The sequence below is a fragment of the Syngnathus leptorhynchus genome, chromosome 5 (genome assembly GCF_054491065.1).
Source record: "Syngnathus leptorhynchus isolate UIUO chromosome 5, UIUO_Slep, whole genome shotgun sequence".
Lineage (NCBI taxonomy): Eukaryota > Metazoa > Chordata > Actinopteri > Syngnathiformes > Syngnathidae > Syngnathus > Syngnathus leptorhynchus.
Genome location: NC_141199.1, coordinates 15,052,175 through 15,064,787, shown reverse-complemented (window position 1 = coordinate 15,064,787; position 12,613 = coordinate 15,052,175). Strand labels below are relative to the sequence as shown.

At 41.9% G+C, this 12,613-nt stretch overlaps 1 protein-coding gene and 1 long non-coding RNA gene across 7 annotated transcripts in view; one reads left to right on the top strand and one right to left on the bottom strand.

The window, feature by feature from the left end:
* The first annotated feature begins 5,652 nt into the window (after positions 1-5,652).
* Positions 5,653-11,112, top strand: LOC147057198 (homeobox protein unc-4 homolog). Its single transcript, XM_085912170.1, has 3 exons — positions 5,653-6,009; positions 6,803-6,978; positions 9,941-11,112. Exons 1-3 carry the CDS (start codon positions 5,715-5,717, stop codon positions 11,003-11,005), a joined length of 1,536 nt encoding a protein of 511 aa, XP_085768296.1. The 5' UTR covers positions 5,653-5,714; the 3' UTR covers positions 11,006-11,112.
* LOC147057197 (uncharacterized) overlaps positions 6,471-12,613 on the bottom strand; it is a 44,155-nt gene continuing 38,012 nt past the window's right edge. For 3 of the 6 annotated variants that reach the window (XR_015066051.1, XR_015066056.1, XR_015066057.1), the window contains one exon: positions 11,730-12,128. This is a non-coding gene — a long non-coding RNA (uncharacterized LOC147057197). Of the gene's footprint in view, positions 6,958-7,457; positions 7,753-11,729; positions 12,129-12,613 lie in introns of those variants that run through there. The other 3 variants (XR_015066052.1, XR_015066054.1, XR_015066053.1) reach the window with 3 other exon arrangements.

The following is a 12,613-nucleotide window of genomic DNA, read 5'->3' as shown; positions in this document are numbered from 1 at the left end:
TTGTAATTATATTTACAGTCGTTTTAGTAGTTTGTAAATCTAATTGTATTTTGCAGTTTGTTGGGTCAATGTTTTTAAAAGTGCTTTGTTTTCACTTCAGTTTTTTGCAAAAAAATATTTTCACTTCTTGTGTTTTAGCGATTCAACCTAGGAAGCACTGAACTAAATATTGAGCCCTGCAAGTACCAAGAGTTAATAAAGTTATTTATTTACTGATACCTTCAAAAAGTAGATTCATAATAGGCCCAAACAAACAACCACTCACACCTACGTGCAATTTGAAGCGACCAATCTGCCTAGTATGCATGTTGTTTGAATGTGGAAGGACGTAGCAGGAGGAAACTCACCCAGGCACGGGGAGAACATGCAAACACCACACAGGAAGGCCGGAGCTGGAATCAAACACGGCACCTCTGAACTGTGAGGCGGCCGTGCTAACCAATGCCCCACTGTGCCATAATAAAAACACTACACACTGTAGTGTGGCATGGTGACCATGTAAGTATTTTGAATGATTAAATTATTGTTCTTATATTATTTTAGCAACGTTTGTGGCAGTCTTAGGCTTAAGGTTAGATGGGGTTGAGATTTTGGCCCATAACTTCCACTATGACGCACTGGAGGGCGCTCTTTGCTGCCCCCTGCTCTGCTGTCAGGCCCCGCTAGCTTTGATTAAGGTTTAAATTGGCTGAATTTAATGAACGCTGCCTAATTAAGCTGGATAGTAGCTTTAATTGATAAGTAATTATCTGCCACCATTTTTAAAATTAATTTCCCTAGCTTTGTCTTACAGTGTGCAAGGCCCTCAATATTCAACCCCCCCCCCCACAACTCCCCCACTTAGTGTTTATGTAAACAAGCTGTGGTAAACAATTAGGCACATGTTAGAACGACTTATTGTCATGCTACAATTGGTGTGCTGTCAACTGAGAAGAGTGACCAGCTGAGTTCTTTTGGCATATTTGGCTATTATTGTGTCATTGTTATTGTCTACAAAAACACACACAATTATATATATATATATATATTTATAAAATATTAAATCTTTATATATATATATATATATATATATATATATATATATATATATATTATTATATATATATTTTTTTGGGCTGTTTGCTTTGATTTTGAAAAGGCCATCACGTTTAATCCCTCCGAACAAGAGGAAGTAGATTCAAGGAATAGTAAACAAGCACTATTTGCATATTCGGTCACAAGTGCAATTAGGCTCATAATTAGAAGCGAGCACGTTTCTAATTGCTCGCACAGAAGGAGCTGCAAATGGGCTCTTTACTTCTCCAAATGATCAAAGCTGCCATTATGTGCAGAAAACACAAGATCAATACTTGCAATCCTTTTACTTGTAATTGGAATTGCTTCCACTCACACTCGTTTTAGAGCATGTGCGCGATCAAAACGCGCCCAGCAATTAATTTAGATTAAATACTTCATTATCAAGTGATTGGTTAAATAATGAGCGATAGTTAAAATTAACTTATACACGCAGCAATGGACTAATTAAGGCTCCTCTTCATCACCTTGCTTTGGCTAATTAAAAATTAAATGTGACTTGATTCCTTCTCTTGAGAGGCAAGTGGAGGCTTGAAGTCTTCTAAGAAAGACTGTTTGCTAACCTGCAGGGTGACACGTCTGATCTTCATGTGGTTGTTTTTTTTTAAAACCATGGTGTGGTTGGAAATACTCACAGATACTACAATAAGAGTACATGCAAAAAAGTATTTGTGCTACTCAGTGGTAAATTACTTTTTTGTATAAAGCGGAATCTCAGCTACATTTGACATACCGTATTTTCCGGAGTGTAAGTCGCACCAGCCATAAAATGCATAATAAAGACAAAAAAGACATATATATAAATCGCACCGGAGTATAAGTCGGATTTCTTGGAGGAAATTTATAAAGAAATCAAATTTATAAACAACTCCACAGCGCTTCCTCTTCTACGTGGCTTACGTCAGACTCATCGTCAGTTGCAGTTATTCTACAGACCTAGAGCGCCCTCATGCGGTCTAGTATGAGAATAACATGTGAAATGATATAAATTGAAAACTAATTGCTTGTTTTCTCTTTAAATTACTCTTAGTTTTTAACTACAGTACTTCGACTGTGTAGACAATCGTTCCACTTTTCCATTTATGGATTTATTGTTTTATGCGTTTTTTTAAACTGAGTGACTGGCTATTATTCCCTTTTGTCGTGTAGGAGGATATTACAGGGTGGGCCTAATTGTGTCTCCTCTGAGCCGTACATTGGAAATATATCTGCAAGCCGATTGGCTCAGGCAGTAGAATACATTCTGCACTCACTATTTCCATATTGATTTCGTGAAGTTGATGCATGTAGGCCTCCGCTGAAAGCTGCTAATAATGAGTCTCTGTGAGCGTGCTGCAAATTTATTCAGGCGTAAGACATAAGGACAAGATGTTAATTATAGATATCTCATGTATTAAGACGCAAATACTCAGTCGCAATGATTTTTTTTCTTCTTTTTTTGGGGCGGGCTCATTGGATATGTTGATGAATGTGAGGGTCCAGAATGTCAAATGTCAACATGTCACAAGCTATGTCATCAAAATGGACGTCCTAAATAAAGAGAGGTGGTTTTAATTTATTATTTGGGTTAAATTCATTATGTTGAGAACATATGCAAATGGTACTGTGATATGCAAATATAGTGTTCACTTTTTTTGGGGGAGGGCTCAAGTCGTGCTAGGCATTACGGTGTTACGTAACTAAAGTGTAATTGAATAAAAGTGAGACAACAAGAATGGTGCGACTCACTAGAAAGTTGTTTGAAGGCAAGGCAGCTGATGGAAAGTGTTGTGTGACGTATTGATGGTTTCACATCTTGTGTTTGGAGTCATCCGAATAAAATGCAGTGAGAGGAGAGATCATGTTTTGTTTTTTTGTTTTGCGAGTGTAGCTGCAGTTCTCTGCCTGCTTGTTGAAGTGGGGAGGGTGATATAAAGCTGCTGGCTAAAGCCTTGTCCGTGAATTGCCCATCTTATTATCAAGTTAATTAAAGCTAGCATCTGACAATGTCACCCGTGCTCGGCAAATGAAAAAAAAAAAAAAAAAAATGGGAGGAGGAAGGAAGAAAGGCGAATTTAAATGGTGCGCTCTCGTGGGACCTCATGTCAAGGGCTGCTTTTCAACCAGCGCCGCGTGCGTTTGGCTCGCACCGCCGCCGGCAGAGTGGAAGAAGGTGGGGTGTGTGTGTGTGTGTGTGGGGGGGGGGGGGTGGCCTTTGTGAGAGAAGGGGCCTTTCTAAGCAAATGACAAGAAAGCGATGGATTCTGATGTGGAAAATAAATAGGCATCAGAGGGAGCAGCGGGGAAATAAAGAAAGAGATGGAGTGACATCAAAAGCGCCTGTTAAGTGCTCAAAGTTGCACTAAGATTGCAGCGAGAGCTTTAGAAGGCGACATTAAAGAGGCCATTTAAAACTGGCGTACATTGAAATGCAGAGAGCCCGCTCGTCGGCTGACTCGCGGGGGTCAAGTGACGGAGGGGGGATTATATGCTTCTTCATAATAATATTAATTAAACAATTTACATGCTAATAAGGTAACAATTATCGGAGCTTCTGGTGAAAGATTCAGGTTATTACAACACGCCAATCCCAGGGCTGCAGGGTCACATGCGGAACAGCGGAGAGAAATCTCAACTCAAATTAACATTCTGTCAGCTCCAGAAATTGGATAAATAAAGTCGAATTAATTCACAGTATAATGGAAGAGGGAGGGAGGGGGCACTTATTCAAGCAGCTCTGATTACCATTCAGTATTCACCAGCACGCCGGTGTCCCTCTGTCAAGAAATTTAACACAAAATGAAGCAGTCACCGCCTCGGGCAAGATTTGGCCCCTGCGACACCGTTTACAATTTATATGTATAATCTTTTTCCCTCCCCAACACTTCCTTGTCTACCCCCCCCCCCCCTCCCCCCACCACCACCACCACCCTCCTCCTCAAAGATGTGGACCTGCACAGCCAGTTGCTGCTCTCATGACTGAAAATTTCGACACCTTTCCTTTTCCAAAGCACGCTTCAAGTCGAGGGCCATTAGACAAGTCCTCAACTGGATAATTAGTTTATTCAAAGCGTACGCACGACACGTTAACGCTCAGAACGCTTAAAAAACATCATTCATTAGGAAAAACAAACACAATACAGAGAAACCAAGAATTTTTTCTCATTTAAAGAGTAAAACCAAATTCCCATATTGTAAATTAACTTGTAGGCAACATTTTAAGTAACAAGCAAAGAAGAAAAAACATTGATGTTTCTTCAAAAGAAAAAATGTCAACAAGCCCTGAAGGAATCAAAAGATGAGAGCGCTCTTATTTATCTTAGGAAATAAAACTATGGAAACATCCCAGCCCATATTGTTCGTTTACATCTAATATTATGAGCGTTGACTTGACATTCTCCACCAAAAAAATTAAGATACTCGATAGTCGACTTCTCGTTTTAATGACTGCATGTGAAGAGGAATAAAGGTCATTTTAATCCAGCCCATATATAATTTGAAATCCAATCAAAAACCTTGAGAACATCCAATTTTGTACTTAAGAAGGGGAATAGAATTGTGGTGGTTGAATATTCACTTTAGCTCTGATGACACACATTATAAAATAAGATTTTTTTTTTAAACTGAAAAAGTATCAGCTATATGTATAAATAAAATTATTGGGCAGTAGGAGGGGGACACCCCGAATCGGTTGCCAGCCAATCACAGGGCACACAGACAAACATTCACACTCACACCTTCGGCCATTTTGGAGCGATCAATCGGTCCACCGTGCATGATTTTGAAATTTGGGAGGAAACCAGAGCACTTTGAGAAACCTATCGCAGGCACGGGGAGAACATGCAAACTCCTCACAGGTAGGTGGAAACAAACCCTTTCATGATGTCATTAATGTGCTTTTTTTTTTTTTTTGGGAGGGAGAAGAAGCTCATGTCCCCTTTGGACAAGTTGTAGAGGAAAAGAAAATTGTGGCAGCGGTTATGTATTTTGCATAATGGATATGCCAGAGTAATTTGAATTACAAACTTGATAACCGAATTTATTTTTGGTGTTTTATTTATCAATTTAGTTATTTAGTTTATTTATTTCTGCACCCATGTCATGTTAGGGGCTCTGCAGCATAAAAACGCAATCCACTTTATTTATTTATTTTTCTTCCATTACATTATTGTAGCCACACTACAACTACTGTCCCCACAATGTCGTTTTTTAGTGCCCTTTAAGTGGGAGGAAAAAGTTTGACAAGCGAGTGTCTTTCGTGTTTAGACATGCTAAGTGAACGGCAGTGACCCAAGGTGTGAATTAAAAAAATTAAAATAAAATAGAAAGAAAACCCTCACGACGCTCAGCCTCTTCTGAGCTCGGTGACGTCACATAGCCATTAAGGCTTGTGATTGGCTCCGCCCGCAGATGGGGAGTCCTAATGAGCTGGCTCCAGGAGGGGGAAGCGAGCTTGACATCTCGGTCTGGACCACAACACGTCGCTGCCGGCTTTATCACAACGCTCATCCGTGGGCCGTGGGAGACGGACACATCGGCACGAAGCCTTCCTCCCTTTTTAAAACAACATTTTGCATCCTTTGCTGACTGCATGTTCAGCCACACACTGCCACCCCCCGCGCATCCTCACTTCGGCCCCGCCGCATGTAGCCCGGGCGAGCATGGACAGTCGCGTCCTCGAGCATCACCCTCACGCCCACTTCGGGGGCTCCTTGGGCGGGCTGGTGGGCTTCCCGTATCCGCTCGCTGCTCACCATCATCATCATCACCACCAGCAGCACCATCATCATCAGCAACAGCAGCACCAGCATCATTACGAGCTCGCCAGCGCGCACCAGCTGCAGTCGGCGGCCGCCGTCCCCTTCACCATAGACGGATTACTAAACGCCTCTTGCTCGGCCTCGATTGTCAGCTCCAGCGCGCTCTTGTCGCCCGACGGCCAGTACAAACTCTCAGGTAATTCCCGCTCCCTTTAAATACGATTCCAAGCCTGTTTGGTGTGGATAAACTGAAGAATATCCCATTTGAGGACAAATAAGTATGAACGTTTGTTATCTTCATTTGTGTTTGCTGAGATGCCAAATTGTGTTCGGGTGTGTTTTTTAAACTTCCCTTTAAGCTGTCGTCACAGTGGATATTTAAAATAAATTTAAAAAAATGTGTCTGCAAGCAAGAAGATTTGTTTAGAGTCCCTTTCCTCATTTTTATTTGCATTTCTTTTAAGAGGATTTGTTGAGTAAAAAGGTTGTTTGGAGTCCCCTTTCTCATTTGTATTATAATTGGCATTTATTTTGAAAGGATTTGTTCTCTTGTATTTAATTTTAAAACGTTGTGGTTCTCTTTGGAGCTCCAGGGGGGAAAAAAATGAGACCATTGCAAAAATGATCAATTTGTGAACACATCTTCATTAAGACGTGTTAATTTGCGTGTTAATAGTTGTGATGACACAAGCGCAGCTCCAATGCAAGTCTTATTTTTATTTTGCTCGTAAAATCTTACATCGGTCTTCTGATTTCAATCGAAAACACTGTATGACTATTTGTGACAAAAGCTATATAAAGACAATTTACAAAGCAATAGTGAGTAAATTCCATCCTCTGTATTGATTTTCTCTTGGGGGGTAAAAAAAAAAATTATGATTTAAAATTATTTACTGAACTTGCAGCATATAACAGGACGCTTCTCTTAATTGGACAAGTTGTCAATCAATCAATAATGAGATAATAACGATTTATAACAATAAAAACAGATTCCGGGGACCCAGACAAAGAGAGTCCCGGTTGTAAACGGAGAAGAACCAGAACCAACTTCACTGGCTGGCAGCTGGAGGAGCTGGAGAAGGCCTTCAACGAGAGCCACTATCCGGATGTGTTCATGCGGGAGGCGCTCGCCCTCAGACTGGACCTGGTCGAATCCAGGGTTCAGGTAAGTGCTGGGACACTTTGATTTGGATTGAGTTGCAAATGACCCTTTTTTGGATACGACTAAATCTCAACCTCGCCACCAAACATGTCAGGGGGGCTGTTTGTTCAGGAGATGGCCCGTGAAGGCCCAACCCCACATTGAGGGCGGCAATTTGTCAATTAAATCTTTAATAAAGGCTCACCCTTTGAATTATGCATAGACACAACCTATTGATTTATAGGTTACGATAAAAAAGGGGGGAAAACAAGGCTTGTTACTGAGCCGACAAAGGGGGGGGGGGTGTATTTGAGCCAGTTCCTCAAAGTGATCTTTATTTGGATTTTTAATTAATTTAGATCGTTTGGAACAATGGAGGCAGTATATAAGCAGATGAAGTTATTCTTATTATATTTCACATGGAAATGGATTTTATTATATTGTATTTATTATTGTAATTCTAATTCATGATTTAAAAAATATTTGTTGTTGAAATATTGCATATACATATTGAAATGACATGAATTGAAGCTTCCGAGCTTTTAATAGTAAGTACAAAAACGCTTGAATATGGATTTAAATATAGCATTTCTCACACTAATTAGGAACTGTTAATTTATGAAATGATTGCCCATTACTAAATTAAAAGATGACTATGATAACTGTTAATGATTTCTTGTTTTTCCAATATGGCAGAATTTGTAACTTCAATAAAAACATGAGTGAAAATACTTACATTTTTAATTTGATTCCAGTTCAACTCTTTGGCATTTTAGAATCCCACCTTAAACAAAACAGCTGTAAACAACACAGTAAGATCATTTTCTGCATCAAAGTTTCCAATACCTCACAAATTCTACTATGCAAAAAAAAAAGAAGAAAATATACACAGTATCAGAGCAAACATATCTTTCCACATCACTGATAAAACTGAAAACATTCTTAAAACTTTAATCATGTGTATCTGTGGAAAAACAAATCCAACGAGAAAAAATAATTGTCTTAAAAATGAAAAAATGAAAAAAGCACATTCTGCTCAAACAAGCATCACAACTGGATGACGTTTTATGTTTCTGGGGTGGATTTCTGTTCCTAAACCTCAGCTTATTCAGCCTTCCAGCTGCTTAAACGCTTCTTTATCGCAGGTTTCGGAAAGGGGAGGGGTGGAGGCTGGGGGTAATACGCGATAGAAGCGACATCAACAATCCCAACATTGTCGCGCTCCGTGTCCGCGCCTCGCCCCCATTATCCGCGCCTCGCGCCTTATCAGCGGCCAACACGCGGCCCTCAGCGAGACCAGAGGCCGCCCCGGAGACTTCCCAGCCGGGCGTGGGGGACGGGCGGGGAAAAAATGTGTGTGTGTGCGTGGGGGGGGGCAACTCGTTCGACTAAGAGAAAGGCAGCCGAGTTGTGGTGTGATGTGGTCTTAAAATGAAATGCTCCCAATTAGTGAGGCTGCAATTAGATTTAATTGGCAGAGTTGGTCATTAAGCCAAACTCATTTGGTGATTAAAACAATGAGGCTGTGACTTCCTGCAAGACCACTTTATAATCAACAATGCCTCCGATTTGATATGTCGTAGATTTTGATGGGAGACTAAACTGTCAAGACAATAATGTATCTAAAATATGCTAAATAGTTGCTTGAAAGCAGCTCAAAATCGTGCATCACATAGGCAATGTTCAACTTTTGATTTGGTTCATGCATATCAAGAGTTTCAAATGCTCAAAATTTGACCACATGCACAATTTGGGAAACGTGTGAGTCACTTAGCAAAAGGTGAGGACGTTCATATGTAGAAGATAAGTGGAGTGATAATTGCACCTGGACAACAGGAGTGATCATTTGGTTGGTATGGATTTTTTTTTAGCGCTGTTTAAAGAATAATTTTTGCATCGAAAATTGATATATGGATGGATGGTTTGGGTTTTGCTGCTATTTTGTTAAATAACTCAATTGCATGGTAGTATTTCTCTAAGAATGTACCTTTTCTGATGTGAACATTAAAATGTGAAGGGGAATTTTCATAAGGCTATTTTGGTTGCTTGTTTCCATTTTGTCCCAATGATTTACAGTGAGCACACTTTGCTCCTAAAAAAAAACATGGATACAGTATGCGCACATTAAATAAACATCTGCTGAGGCCATTTTTTTTTTACTGTTGCATGACAAATTGTCAATAAGGCAAAAAATACTATCCTATCCAGTCTGTCCTTGTATCTATTTTAAATGACTGACTTAATTGATTATTGATGTTGATTAATTGGCATACAGTCAGCTCATTTAATCACAGCAGGAAGTTAAAGTGTGTGTTTTGTTTTCCTGACATGTAAACAAAGAAGTCAATAAGTTTGTCGGGCCATTCTCAAGGTGGATCATAAAATGCTTAATAAATACATTGATATGATATATGTACCTCCCCCATCCCCATAAAAAGCAAATATAACATCAAACAATCAAGTCACGGTGGAGTGAATTGAATGACAGAGATTTTGCATTTGAAAAATGTCACTCATCAAAGTACAATCGACAGTTGCAAGGCACCTCTTCACCTTAAGGTTTTGATATTGCGTAATGGACAGTAAATACAAGACAGTTGCCAGATTGCAGTGAGCGAGCAAGAGAATAAAATGAGAACTACGGCGGAGCCTGAAAATTGAGGGCAGTAGACAAGCGGTTTTATTTATTTATTTATTTATTTATTTATTTATTCATTTATTTATTTATTCATTTATTCATTTATTTTTATTATATTTATTTATCATACCTTTTTGAATGTAATTGAACGCAGCCCCTGCCGATGTTGTGCGATGTTTTTAAATGAATGGTGACTGGATGTGTTGTTTTGCAGTTGCAAAACAAATTGCCCCCCCCAGGGAGGAAAATAAAGTCTCTGAAGTCTGAAGGATATTAAGAAAAAACATGGAATTCTGAACAATTTGGAGATTTTTTGGAGGTAAACTACTTTTGTGTCTGTTGGCCCAGGTTTGGTTCCAGAACCGACGTGCTAAGTGGAGGAAGAAGGAGAACACAAAGAAAGGGCCCGGCCGGCCCGCGCACAACTCCCACCCGACCACGTGCAGTGGCGAGCCCATGGACCCCGAGGAGATTGCGCGGCGAGAGCACGAGCGCGCCGAAAAGAAGAAACGCAAGCAGGAGAGAAAGCTACTCAAGTCGCAGAGCAAACTTCTGCACGGCGACAGCTTCCACACGCCGGGCGGCTCAGAGAGCGACAGCGGCGTGTCGCAGTTCACAGACAGCGAGCAGCAGCCTTCTTCGGGCTCAAACGGGAATATTTATGTGGAGCTTCCCCTGACGTCCGGGGGCGCCCAAGGACACCAAACCGAATCCAGCTGTGACCAAACCCGACACGACTTTGACCACCAAAACCAAAGACGAGAAGCGGAGCAGGTTTCTCCGGGCAGCACGCACAGCTCTGGCAGCCCCTCGGGTCCGAGGTCCTCGGCGTTACAGAAGCGCAACCCCTTCAGCGTGGAGAGCCTCCTCTCGGACGCCACGCCTCGATGGAAGCCTCCTCTGGACTTTCTCTCACTGCCCACTCAGAGGACTCTGGTGGGTAAAGGCCATTTTTTGCTTTACCCCATTACTCACCAGCCTCTCGGCTTTCTCGTACCCCAAACGGCCCTGAAGGCGGCGTCGCCGTGTCAAGACGGCGCCGACAGGCTCCACCTCGGAGAAAACCTCGAACAGTCGTGCGCTCCCACTGACCTCTCGTGCGCTCTCGCTAAGCCTTTAAGCGCAGATCATAAAACAAACGACCATCACAGTCCCGTTAGCAATAGAGTCGACGTGGAGGAGGAGCGCGCCGGGGATAGTCCCGCGCTCGCCAAGTCTCAGGCATCCCCGCCGTCGGTCCATTCCGGCGAGGCGGGGAGAGTCCACGCCGAGGCGTTGACTGACGGCTGCCGAGCCGAGGAGCGCTGTGCGAAGGAGGAGCGAGCGTCCCCGAGCCTCACCGAAGATCTCGGCACAAACGCAGACTGTGGGGAAGCCCCCGGAACAGATGGCGAAGACGTGGATATGGACTAACACATACGAAGCGGCACCGCTTAGATGCTGTCAGAAAAAACAGACGAAAGTAGGAGTCCGTTTTTTGGTCCTTCAAGATTCAATAACGTTCCCCTGATTAGCAAATCGCCAGGTATGTTTCCGAGCTGTCAAAGCGTCCATGGATACAAAACATGTCTCAGAGTGACGCGGCCTTGTACCCCTTAAGCTACATTTTTGAGAGTGGACTGTTGAAACATTCCCAAAGCTCTGCATAGATGCTTGCAAACATATCAGGAATCAGGAGGGTTTAGCCACATTTCCACCAAGCAACACGGTTCACTTCAGCTCCAGGTTGGAACGGGAAACCCTGATCTGGCAGCTTTCAATTGTCATCGTAGCGGTGCGACAAAGATTGTTTGACTGTGCAAAATCGCTCCGTCTTAGCAGAAAGGAGGTCATTTTCACAATCACGGAAGAAAAAGCGTCCGGGAATCATTGCTGGAGATGATTTTCCGTTGCGTAAAGCCATGGACGGAGAATTCGGCCTCTTCCATTCTGTTGCCGTCATTGACGCACCCTTATTTATGTTTCTTCGTATCGCTGCTGTGCCTGTTTTTTTTTTTTTCCCCACCTTGAAAGACTCCAAGATCTCCAAATCTTGGACAGATACACCAGTTTTAAAAGTAGGACGTCGGGGTTCCCTGATCGACGGGGTGCCCATCTCCTTAATTTTCAGGGATTGGTGATCGGCCACTCTCTTCAAATAAAAGCGAGTTTGTGCACCGATGTCATTTCAAAAAAAGGGGGTCTCAAAACGTCAGTCGCTGTCCTCATCGACTTTTTATTTTTCAAAAATGTATGACATGGAGTATATCAAGCATATTTTTGTTCTTTGTGGCATAACAGTCACACGGAAGTGACAATTGTCTATCTTGTGTTTAGCTCCACCCATTGCCAGGTGACAACATTTTAATCCGTTTTTGTGGTTTTCTTGCAGAATGGCAAAAAAAAAAAAATTCTAAATCATGCATTTGGTAACATTTAAAGTTGATGTGAACTGTGCTGCTTGGTGGGAAAGGAAAGCTTTAATCCTCACCTATTTTTTAATCATCCTGAACGCTGAGGTAATCTCTCTCTTCTCTCTTTTTTTGGTGACCAAAATCTGTATAAAAAAAATAAATACAAAAAAAAACACCTCTTACTTGCAACGAAAATCCTCAGATATTGTAAGAAGGAGAAAAGGATATTTATATGTAAACATTTTGATAAATAAAAACTATTGTTTAAAAGTGAGCACTGTCTTTGCGGGGGTGGAGGGGGGGGGGGGGTGACGCTGGTGGACCGTTGTGGGCGTTAGAGCAGATAAATCCCCCCCGCTCTCTCACTACCGTCTAGCTGTTTGTATTTATTGCTTTAACAAATTTATTCATTTAAAAAGGCCGGCCGAGAATGAGGTTAGTGGCCGCCGGCTATAGGACCCTGCGCCTCCTGCTGAGTTTTGATATGAAAGTAATTATTTTCCCACTGGCTGCTGCAGGGTCTCCAGGCAGCTCCCCTTCCTCTTTCTACCCCCTCCCCTCCTCAGCCCAAAGGGTTATTAGACATTAGTGATTTCTAGTGATATGGAATCACATAAACTTCCCACAA